Source organism: Hesperophylax consimilis, chromosome 6 (genome assembly GCF_061612785.1).
Source record: "Hesperophylax consimilis isolate HC1 chromosome 6, BYU_Hcon_1.0, whole genome shotgun sequence".
NCBI lineage: Eukaryota > Metazoa > Arthropoda > Insecta > Trichoptera > Limnephilidae > Hesperophylax > Hesperophylax consimilis.
In genome coordinates, this window is record NC_142841.1 from 34697686 (window position 1) to 34710675 (window position 12990).

The 12990-nt window shown below is 34.9% G+C and overlaps 1 protein-coding gene across 2 annotated transcripts in view; it reads right to left on the reverse strand.

Moving 5' to 3' along the window:
* The window catches only part of LOC149423260 (pyruvate kinase-like), a 36324-nt gene that overhangs the window by 12267 nt on the left and 11067 nt on the right, over positions 1-12990 (reverse strand). For both annotated transcript variants that reach the window (XM_089632621.1, XM_089632620.1), the window contains 5 exons: positions 6166-6292; positions 3809-4032; positions 2235-2564; positions 527-673; positions 268-369 (listed from right to left, as the gene is read on the reverse strand). In XM_089632621.1, the coding sequence (XP_089488747.1) occupies positions 268-369; positions 527-673; positions 2235-2564; positions 3809-4032; positions 6166-6292 (930 nt within the window). The remainder of the gene's footprint in view (positions 1-267; positions 370-526; positions 674-2234; positions 2565-3808; positions 4033-6165; positions 6293-12990) is intronic.

Sequence of the window (12990 nt, forward strand, 5' to 3'; positions counted from 1 at the left end):
GAAAATTGGAACCGACTGTGTCAAGAATTCCTGTACCTACCTCTTATACAATATTTTAACGTAAAATTATTTTAATTGTTAAACTAAATGTTAATTTAATTGTTAAGTTAAATTATGTGTCAAGAACTCAGACCAGCTAGTGACTTTTCACGGGTCGCGGCGCCAGTAATATTATAATTTGTTGTCTAGAATCCAGAGACCGTTATAGATTTATGGCCTGTGCATAAAAGAACCGATTAAATAGCTACAAATAATTTGTCAACATACCTTGTTACACTTGGCGATCATGGCCTTCTGGGCCAGGAACACCTTCTCTGGGGGAATTTCAATTCCAAGATCACCTCGGGCAACCATGATACCGTCAGAAGCCTGCAAAGTATACACAAATACATTTATTACATATTCTGATGTATCAGAGTCTGGTAGAAATGTAAGTAATTCTGGAGATCACATTCAGACATCTGGTAAAGGTAACCAACGTCCCAAAGATCTCCCGAGTTTGTAATGGAAGTAGAAAGGTGCTTACCTCAATGATCTCATCCAGGTTTTGCATTCCCTGTTGGTTTTCAATCTTGGAAATGATGAGGATGTTCTTTCCCTTATCTCCCAAGATTTTCCTGATTTCTGTCAATGCTGATCCAGTACGAATGAAGGAAGCAAAGATCATGTCAACCTGTAAACAAATTCACCCAAAACGTTTATCACCATTGTCAATCTGAAGCAACACCAGTTGTTGTACTATTACATTTTATACTTTTCTTTGAGTTGTTGTACTTTTACATTTTATACTTGTTACTTTTCTTTGAGTTGTTGTACTTTTACATTTTATACTTGTTACTTTATACTTTTCTTTGAGTTGTTGTACTTTTACATTTTATACTTGTTACTTTTCTTTGAGTTGTTGTACTTTTACATTTTATACTTGTTACTTTATACTTTTCTTTGAGTTGTTGTACTTTTACATTTAATACTTGTTACTTTATACCTTTCTTTGAGTTGTTGAACTCTTACATTTTATGCTTGATACTTAATACTTTTGTTTGAATTTTTGTACATTCACTATTCTTACTTTTGTTGATGGCACACTTTGTGACGTATATGAAAAAATAAAAAACATGCTTTAACCCTTAGCGTGCCAACACATCCACAGGTCACGCACTTGCCTCGACGTGATGGTATTTTGAACCTTAAAAAATGCTCCTAGTATAATTACATTTTTTTAACCTCTTGGCAAAGAAATAATGCAACTTAATATTATTCTAGTTTTCGCAACACCACATTCAAATATGTTTATTTTATCTGTGAAGAAGTGCATTGTAAAATCCCGTGTCAAATATCATAATTTTTGATAGTATAAATCATTGTACTATTTACATTGTAAAGAACGCTTGCATATTTAGTTAGAAAATACAATATATCTCAAAAATATTTTCGTTCGATTGTATTAATTTTTTTATAACATTAGAGAGAAAAAAACTTTTGTATGAATAGAAGTAACTATCCTGGGGAAACTACATAGGATAGATAATATTTTTTTAAAAAATCATCTGGTTAGACATTACAATTTACAAAAATAATGTCGCAAATAACATGTTATTAAGGTGAGCGATTGGCATTTTAACCCCCGGCATCCAAAGGGTTAAAATTAAATTAAAAAACTTACTAACAAGGAAAAAACAATTTAGTTTACAAAGTAATGTAACTTTATAGCAATGGACATAATAAATTCTTAAGAACTTGCTTTAGGCGTCAAATGGGTACACAGTAAAGTGATGAATGAAACAGTGGTGTAGTAATAAAAACAATGGGTCATAATTTAGTTAAGGAATTATAAATTTATCTGCAATAAAAGACACATTACTGATTTGCCTCTTAAAAATCTACTCAGAATTTTATAAATAGTAGAAAAGAGAAAAATAAATATGAGTTTACAAAGATTTATGTGTTTGCAATGATAAACAATGCTTAAAACATGCATTATTGGGTTAAAAGTAGGTAAGTTATTGCAACAAGGTGATAATTTCGTATATCATATTATCAATGCCGGAAAGGATAATTGACTAAAGTGTCATACAGCTATATGGCGCTTTAGTCATTTTTCCTTACCAAATCTATATATTATATATTTTAACAACAATAATGACACACTACTGATATTAATGAGTATTTTAAGTGCAAAACTCATAAATGAATGAAATTGAATTAAATGTTTAAAGATGCATGTGGTAACTCACATCCTGTTCAATACCGAAGAGGAAATCTGACTTGTCCTTTTCCGACACGGCAGGCAGGTCCACAGGCAGGCCGGGAAGGTTGACTCCCTTCCGAGATCCGAGGGTGCCTCCATTTTCGATCTTGCAGATCAGGTTATGTCCGGACACTTCCTCGCAAATGATGGAGATGAGGCCGTCATCAATAAAGATGCGGTTGCCGGCCTTAACCACGTTGGTGATGTTCTCGTAGTCCACCCACACGATGGCGGCCGTGCCCTTCTCCATGTAAGCCTTGTCGGTGGTCAGCTTGATGGTGTCATTGCGCTTCAGCTCTACCTCGGCTGAACCACCCTGAAACATTATCATTTATTTGCTAGTTAGATTTTTAGAAACATGAAATGCAGGCTTTAAAATAGTTCCTAATAACTAATAACATAATATTGCATACTTCACAGCTAATTGAATTAAGAGAATCGATCGTCGCCATTCAGGCAAAAGTCACCAAACAACAACACACATTTGTGGACACTGCAAATTTAAAAGATAAAGTATGTTACATATAAACATTAAAACACGGTTTGAAGGTTTCTGTAACAAATTTTTACAAGTTCTAGGTAACCGCAAATTTAGATATCTCAAAAGTTGTGCATGTGGGTTGGTGACTTTTGCTTAAACGGCAAAGCAATGTAGTTTTTTCTTTTAATAATGTAATTTGAGAGCTATGTGACATCGGACGAATACTCTGGAATCAAAGTGCCACAAAAATACCATTTCTATGACCGGGAGAATACTTCATAAATACTTCATACAGGTTGTAGGGCATCGCAGATTAATCAGTTTGAAATTTTAGAAATAAGAAAATGGTAACAAACTTCAGACGGATATCTTTTGCGCCGGCGGACAACTGGCGACAGGCGAAAATAAAGGTCCCGAGTGAATTTTTAAAATTTGTTTTATATCTTTATCTTCGAAAATAATAAAAATTTCTACATACTAACTCAGCGTACCCAAGCTATAAAATGACTTATTTTGTTAATCTTCAAACACATCGCTTATCAAGTGTCAGGTATTCAATAATAAAAGGTCCCTTAGTTGAAATACCAATGTACACGAAAGACTCGAATATAAGTATAAAAAGAAGAATTCCGTTGTGATTAGATAATTATGTACACATAGTTGGGACCTTTAGAAAGAGATTGGCATATAATATTCATACAAAAACATTGGATAATTTATTCTTTTCTGCCATTGAAATGAAGCCGGCGCAAAAGTCAAAAATATCCTTCCCGTCCTTAAGTAACAATCGACTGAACGGGTAGAAATACCTTTCCCGTCCGAAGTGTGTTAATATCAATGCAGATATAATTAATAAGCAAAAAAAAATTAAACCCTCTTTTAAATATTTTCCCACTAAACCAGTCATTCCCTTCTTACTTTGTAATTCCTAATTCTAGTAAACTTTCCCTACTCTTATCCTTCCCCCCTCCCTCTACCACCCCTCTCCAACATTGTTCAAGAAACTTCAGGAAAGGGAACGTTCGGTTAGAGGGAACTTTTGTACGAAAAATTAACAACCAATATGATTATGAACTTACCCCTTCTAAGAGGCCAGTCCTGATCTCAGGCCCCTTGGTGTCCAGCGCGATGGCGCAGGGATGCGCCAAACCGAGACGGGCGCTGTAATTCTTGGCGGCCGTGCGCACGTTGGCGATGGTCTCCGCGTGATACTCGTGCGAGCCGTGCGAGAAGTTCATGCGGGCAATGTTCATGCCCGTCTCCATCATCTTCTCCAGGGTTTCCACCTCCCTTGAGGCAGGTCCTAAAAACACACGGTTGTTATTAAAATACTAAATTTAATAACCAATTTCTGGAATGACCAACACCCCAAAAAGGTATGTATTATAAATAATATTTGGTCTTTGAATATGTACAAGTCGTCCGAATTGGATGAAACGATCTCAAATTGGAGAAATCCAAATAATAAATAGGTAAGGTTTGATAATTTGTTGCTTCAAAACAACAATTTTATTGCTAGTTTTTGGCGGAGTTAATATTCAGGGAATTGACCTGTAAGGAGTAACCCTGCGGGGAATCGACCTTGGGAGAGTTGACCTTCAGGGAGTTGATCTTAGGGGAGTTGACCTTTGAGGAGATGACCTTGGGGAGCTGACTTTCAGGGAGTGTTAACCTTCAGTATGACATATTATCATGACCCAAGCGGTAAATGATAAATAGTACAAATTGTTTAATTACATAATTGTAATTTTTCGTGTCTTGAATTACACGTATCAATTTAATTTTTAATAATAAAAGATTTCAATGTGATTTTCAGTGGCCACTTTTCAATTAAGTATGTGTGGGAATATTCCTTACAATTTGTATAGATAATATTAATATTGACATTGGAAGTAAATTAAATAGAACAAGAATGGTCACTAAACAAATATACATTAAGTTACTGTACATAGATGCATCACATTGTTGCACTTTATCAGTGAAGGTCGTTACAATTTACAACGAAAGTACGTACGTAACAATATTATGATTTGCCAATGCCATTTTGAACATTAAACTTAAGAGCGCATGACTTATCTAAACAAACACAATGTATGTTATCAGAATAAACAAAAAAATTGTATATTTTCCTACGGTGTACGTATCAGAACAATTACATCTCAGGAGACACACGCAGCTGTTTGGAGTGGAAAGCACCAATAGCTGTAGGAAATATGAAAAGGATTAAAAAAATCCAATCATCTACAGTAACAATGTCTCAGACACTAGAGGTCCCCATTGTGGAGTTGTTCACTGTTCATGCGGTCATTAGCTTCGCACAGACGGGCTACACGATGCCGCTCCCAACTAGCAAGACATGAACATTGATGGGGAGGCTCGTATACACTATTATAGTACTTTAATTTGCGCGCTTAAGACTGCTTAATTATTTATTTGCTAGTTGGGAGCTTGCAATTGTGTGTATTTTTTTTTAAACCTTAACTCCTTACTTTGGCGATGCTGTGTACAGCATCTTTTAATGTCTTGGAGAAACCCATGTTGTAGGAGGGAGGAAACAGACGCCGGCAAATCATTCCGCAGCTGATTTAACTCGAGAACAAGCCATAGAAACGATACGTTCTTGTGTGACAAATGACAACCGTGTACGAATGTTTGGCGCGCCTTTGACGTGACTACGCACTACGACGACTACGCATCGGTGCCAAAGGAATCAATGAAGATAGTCCTTCGGAGAATCTTCCATCGAAATACCATAAGAACAGCATTCCCAAGATGGGGAAATCTATCAAGCTGACCGCCCGTTTCTGTAAAGTTCATTGAGTCAAGGGAGTGTATGAAGCTGATGAACAGTGAAAAAGTTTATTAAATGGACTGGGCTACAATCCTGTCCTATTTAAGGTTAAACGCAATGCTCGTTGTATTCTACGTCTTCACAGATGGCGTTAATTAATTAATTTTGTTTAAATACGCTTTTGCAAGGTATTGCTTTACAGTATTAAGACAAATTATTTGTTTGCGCCCTCATATACGCAATATGAATATGAATAAATAGTTTTGTCCATATAAAAACTCAATTCTATCGAGAAAGGCATACAAATACAATATTGGATTGAATTATCGGTAAAATATTGTATTTGTGTGCCTTTCTCGAAAGAATTAAGTCTTTAAACGAACAAAACTATTGATTCATATTCATATTGCGTATATACGGGCGCAAACAAATAATTTGTCTTAATACTGTAAAGCAATACCTTGCAAAAGCGTATTTAAACAAAATTAATTAATTAACGCCATCTGTGAACACGTAGAATACAACGAGCATTGCGTTTAACCTTAAAGAAGGGGAAACATGGGAGAAAGCACATAGGATATGAATAGTGCAATACAGACCATCTTTGTATCAATAATGAAGACTTTTTAAGTAGCGTTGACTTACCAATGGTGCAGATGATCCCTGAAAGACGCACGAAGGGCGCCTTGGAGTCAATGTCCAAGGTGCACATATGGTCCAGGTGCGTTCCGGCATCTGCCGCCTGCAACTGCGTCGCGGGGACTGCAGCAACCTGCACACAAAACACATGTCATATTAATATACAACACAATATTAAATACAATTACCAGTTATGACCAAACCACCCAGAAGAATTCAGGCCAAGGAAGAGGTAGATAGACTGGGTAGAAGAACATTGGAGCAGGACGGGAAGAAATGAAGACGGAGACGAATGGCGAAGGACTGAAGCCAGGGAATGGTTACGAATAACCTGATAATTAAAAAAAAATCACCCTAATACCACCACGGTAGGCGAAAAATGTTGATTGTGTTGTGATGGAGGACTTAGCCAGCCGAGCAATTGAACTTATGACGCCTGGGTGGGAACCAGACGCGATGCCAACTCAGCCGCTGACAGGTCAAATATTATTTAGTATGGAACCATTTCGAACTGCTACAAGATATTCGTCCAATCAACAGTTTTCACTTATTTTTATATTCCAATGCATGGCTTTTACCTACAGATAGGTTCTTAGATTGGGTTTAGTGAAAAATTAAACTAAAAAATATTTAATATTATTATGTCAAAACGCCGTGTGAAGATAAGACGTCAAATAAAATAAATAGCTATTTAATTAATATGCATTATTTTCCATTTCCGGTGCTGTTCTAGAACATCTGTTCTGCCGTGTGGTATCTTTAATAATTTGTGGCGATGACTACAACTGAAGTTTTCAGGCTTGGTATAAGCCATAGCATTCCAAGAGAAATGCGTTATCAATACAGTTATGCACTATATTAAAACTAAATTTAGCAATATTTGCATAATGTCCGATTTCTAGTTTATTTGTTCAAGATTGGATTTTAAAATATGGAACAAACATTATTATGACATTTAAAATGATTTTTCAAAGCTCCATAGCTCTTGATTTAAATGGCGTAGGTATTTAAAAGTTACATTTTAAACAGTATTCTAATATATACTAAACTACACAATAACAAAATAAATTTTAAAATAGATATTTTACCTAGAAATTCCAGACAAAGAAAGCTAATTTCGTGACACCATCACTCACCATTTGAGAGTTTTTAGTGGATCATAAAACAGATTATCGGCTTTATTTTAAATATTTATAAATAAAAGCAATCCAACGGGTTTCAGATTTCTCCGTTAATTCATCATAAATCATTATAATAGGTACTGCTAATTCTGAATTTCAAGTATGAGATCGACAAAAAATGACATAGTATAATAATTAGGTTCTAATGGTCGAGTGGTTAAAGACATGGTCTCAATGAGACAGAGATCCTGGGTTCGATTCCCAGTTGAGACCATTATCTTTTTATTTTTCTGTATAATGTTTCGTTTAAATTATTAGTATTATCTTCTTCAATAATTCATTATATATTTATGATTTTTTTAATAATCAGTCAACCAATAATCCAACCAAATGATTATTATTCTGATAATCTCTCTTGAATACAAAATCTTAAGAAATTAATCTGCTAATACCATACTAAAACAGATAAAATATGTATTATGATAATCTTCACTATCATACTGTGGCAATAGTTTCTGAAGATTGCAACCGAAATATCACACATTTTGAAACCAAAATAAACAAACTGGCGAATGTGGGCGCAGCAAAAGCGTGCCAAAACTGGCCCAAACTACATAATTTAAAAATATATATAAATAGGTACCTGTATTGTTCATAAAAATCGCACTTAAGCACAAAAAAAAAATTGTTTAGTCAGTACTTATTCGTTGATTTATTTTAAAATTATTTCTGTAAGAAAAGCAATTAAAATGTGTCAAGTACCTACCTACATACGATTTCAATTTAATTGTTTATTTCCCCTTTTTTTAAAGTAACTTTACTGGGTTACGCAAGGTTACGAATAGCGTGGCAATATTTAAAAACATCTACATTATCTTCACACAGGAGACCCTGAGGAAAATTATTTCCCTCAGGGACTATGTCGTCTTAGGGGATGCTGTGTGCAGGGTCTTGTTAAGAAGGAAGGAGAGGCAGTTCTATTAAATAAAAAGGTGTGAGGGGTAGGATGGAATCTGGGGGTCATTGTGTCCAGTGACGGAGTATTAATCCATCCCTCCCACTGCTGTGCAAGGCGATGGGTCGAGAGAGTCCGGCCGGAGAGGTCAGAAGGTCTCCCTCATTCTAAATCAATCCAGACGAAGACGTATAATAATTGCCATGAAGAAGTCATGATAATGTAACGAAACTAATAAGAATTTTATAAATTGTTAAAAATAAAACGAAGTAGGTACCTACCTACCTAATTTTATAAAAGTTATTATTTCTGGTATAAAAATACAAAACCTACTAATTGTCCTTTAATGACACTCGCTGATAAGTGACAATACTGTTGACAATGCAATTGACACATTGTTTGAGTAAAATAGCAAAGTGCAGATAAAATACTTTCAACCACCATACCAAATACCAACTGCGCGTTTTTATTAACTTATCAATAACTTATGCGAATTGCAGACGAATGTACTTTTCATGGTCGGTATAAAGATGGAAGTTAAAAAAATATATTATTTATATCTCTGGGACAATATAATATAATATACAATGGAATAAAAAAAAACAAAAAAAAATCAATTAAAAATAGGCATTTGTTACTTAAGGCGAAGCTTAATGCCAAATCACTATTTTGATTAATCTTTATAACGAATTGGTGTACATTATGAATACCAAAAATTATGCTTTAGTTAAATTGAATGTTTTCCTATCGCTTCGCTTGAGTAGAATAAAAATGTAAAATTAAATTACTCCATAAAAGATATAAATGCAAACTACTATTTTTTTTTCAATAGAAATGTATGAACGCATAAAGGAAACAACTTTAAAAAAATACAGTATTATAGCTAAGATTATCTGTGACAGTTTCACTTGATTAACTTTTTCGCTTTCTTATAAAATTATTTACAAAATAAATAAAAACTAGTTTTTTGCTTGAAATTGAACGTTTCTAGACACCGTTTATCAAGCGATTTTAATGCCTATTATCTACGATATAAAGTATACCAAGAATATACACATTTTTGGCATGTAGCTTCCTCTTAATCACCTAATAAAATTAATCACACTTTTATAAATTTGAAATCTGTTTTTACACGACTTCATCGCGCATATCGTTAAAATTCTCAATTTGTTTTAGAGATTTGCTAGAGCAAATTCAACCGTAGGTCTGTCCGATACACTGGGCCGCGTGTTGTATATTTTTGTGCACGGCTTCTTCACTTACGACGTTAAGATTCCGTCTTTATTTTAGGGTTATTGTCCCATCTTACACGGTCTTATGCTACGTATACATCCGTGAGCCGAACTGCATAACTGAACCTCAACTTATGGGAAAGATACGAAGCAACCGCAAATGGCGCGAAACGCCGCTTGCAGTTGATTGGTTCCTTTCCCGTAAATCGTGGTACGGTTCGCGTTTCGGTTCGCAAATGAATACGTACCCTTACACCATTACACATATCGAATATCCACTAAAATACATTCATATCTGAAATATGATCTGAGATATTTTTTTTAATCTGAAATTTATTCCATCCCAATAGGAATGCAAAAAGTTAGGTCGTTAATTATACTTCATAAGGTAGGCTACACATCACGGTATACGCATCATGGCTTTGCCTATTTCAGCATATCGCTCGCATTACAATACCAATGGAAATGTATGGCGAGCGATATGCTGAAATAGGCCAAGCCACGAAAATATTGCGCGCTTATAGCGTGGTCTGTCTCAGACTTCATTCATAATGCAAGGACTGCTCCCATTAACTTGAAGTGAGGGTTACTAAATATCTACTAAGTAAATATTTTACAAGCTAAAATCGTGAAAGGGTTACGTTAACGAATAAAAATGCACGTGTTATAGTTATAATTATTGATAGTCAATAATTAATATTGATAATTGATAGTGGTGGAAGATACTACCAGTATCGCCCTGGTGTAAGACCACCATTCAGAATTGAAACGTTGCTCCAAATGGCTTTAGCCGTGTTTAGTGACTAGATCTGAATAGCCAGGTACTTCCCCACCTTCCTCTTTCCCTTCCCCACTTACCTTCAGCCTCACAACATCCCCCAATTGGGGATGCCATAGTCTCAGTGCTCCCGTCTGGCTCCAGACGGGAGCAGTTGGGACTCTTGTGAGGTATTCACTATAAAAAAAAAAAAGTCAATAATTGCTTATTCTATCAAGTACCTACTAAAGATATGTTTTTTCAACTTATTTAATTTTTTTTGTTATTAGTATCTAAGTTTTGACTGCTTTCGTGGTAAGACTCTCGACTAGCAAGCTGGAAGTGGCGGGTTCAAATCCCGGCGTGCGCAAGTAAATTGTATGTAATAAATTTGTGTTATTTCACAATTTACTCATTTATTTTAATATATAGTATATTTTCGGCATGTTCCAGGGTGAAAGATGCTCTCAGTATCGCCCTGGTGTAAGACCGTCATTCAGAATCGAAGCGCAGCTTGAAATGGTTTTGGCCGTGTTTGGTGACCAGATCTGAATAGCCAGGTACTTCCACAACTTCCTCTTCCCCATCTCATTCCCCTCCCCACTACCAGTCTCACTGACTCCAAACGGTTGTGAGCAGTTGGGACTCATGTGCGTTTTTTTTAAATTAGATATTGTACGTAAATCCAGTGTTAAAAATTTGGACTACTTTTATAATATTACTGAGAACAATAATAATAGAAAATTATTGGATAGCCCTGATACGTTAATATTGAGTCACTTTCATGTTCCTGCCATTAAATTGTTGGATAGCCCTGATACGTTAATGTTGATTCACTTTCATGTTCCTACCATTAAATTATTTGATAGCCCTGATACGCTACTGTCGATTCACTTTCATATTCCTACCATTAAATTATTGGATAGCCCTGATACGTCAGTGTTGATTCACTTTCATGTTCCTACCATTAAATTATTAGATAGCCCTGATACGTTAATATTGAGTCACTTTCATGTTCCTGCCATTAAATTGTTGGATAACCCTGATACGTTAATGTTGATTCACATTCATGTTCCTACCATTAAATTATTGGATAGCCCTGATACGTTAATGTTGATTCACTTTCATGTTCCTACCATTAAATTATTGGATAACCCTGATACGTTCATGTTGATTCACTTTCATGTTCCTACCATTAAATTATTGGATAGCCCTGAAACGTTAATGTTGATTCACTTTCATGTTCCTACCATTAAATTATTGGATAGCCCTGATACGTTAATGTTGATTCACTTTCATGTTCCTGACATTAAATCAAGGTTCCCTAGTATGTATTATTGTAACAATCAGTTTCAGGATACAATTCTGTTATAAATAGATTACACACCACTGGTAACTCGTACGCAATATTAGCTGATGTTTTTAATATGCCTCTATCGCAATATAAATCTGTACTGATACATTTTAGCAGTGCTTATATTAATGAGATCACTGCATAACAGTTTTGTTTTGTTTCATCTTTATTTTTGTTAAATAAGTTCGTACTAATATGTATTATTTATTCTTCTTAACTTATTTAATTTTTTTCTTTCTTTCCGTATTGTACTATAACAATCAATAACTTTCACGTATTGTAATTTAAATGACAATTGTGCCGTTAATTCTAAATATACAAACATTTGTATTATTTGTAGTAAGTGTCGCTATGTTATGTTTAGCTGCAACTACGACATAACTCAATTATTCCCTTATCTCGCTTCACCTAATCTTTCTCAAAATCAGATATTATATACTGTGTATGTACTCACGTACATGCATATCTGAACTATTTTCATACCGGTGAAAAACAGTAAGGAAAAAGATATCTGTCCTCGAAAAAATCTCCGTAATTTTGTAACGTCATTTTATTTGTGCAATATCAAAAAAGTATTTTTTTTATTTTGAAATAAATGCATTTGAAATGCTATGTTATTGCTGCTACATTAATAATAATAAAAAACGATAGGTTACAAAATAGATTAAGGACGGGTTGTTTCGGAGAATTTGAACAATTCACCAAATTTCAACGTTCATTTACGGGTTCTGTGAAAGTCCTATTCAAATTCTGTTATTATATCATTATAGGCTAGTTTCTTGACAGAACTGAAATAAAAACAGAACTTAAAAATGTCTTTCACAGAACTTGAAAATTAACTTTGAAATTTGAAGAATTGTTCAAGTTCTCCGAAACAACCCGTCCTAAGCCTAGTATTTAAAGTATCGGGCTGCGAAATAACGAAGATTTGTGGAATAATATATGAAATGGAATGCTATGATTTATCGGTAAGTGCCTGAAAACGTGAGCCGTAGTCGTCACCACGATTTGTTCAAGATACCACACGGTAGAACAGATGTTCTAGCACAGCATAACATGACAAAAGGAATGATGCTATTGAATGAAATTTCTAAAACAGTAAATATATTTAATTGCTCTTTAAATAACTAAGTTTTTTTTTGTATAATTTGTAACCTTTCTTCAGGTAGGCAGAGAGGACGAACCGCCAAACAACTCGGTCTTGGCACACACTCCTTGCCTCATTCACATTCATACATCGTCTCATATATACTCTTCTATTGTTCTGACTCTTGACATGACCCGACTCAAGTATCTGATTCACTTGGTCGTGCCATGTCTTCCTCGGGCGTCCCCGACTTCTGCTACCATTCACATTTGCATCGTATATTCTCCTTACACTCCTTTCTTCGCTCATTCGCTCTACATGCCCA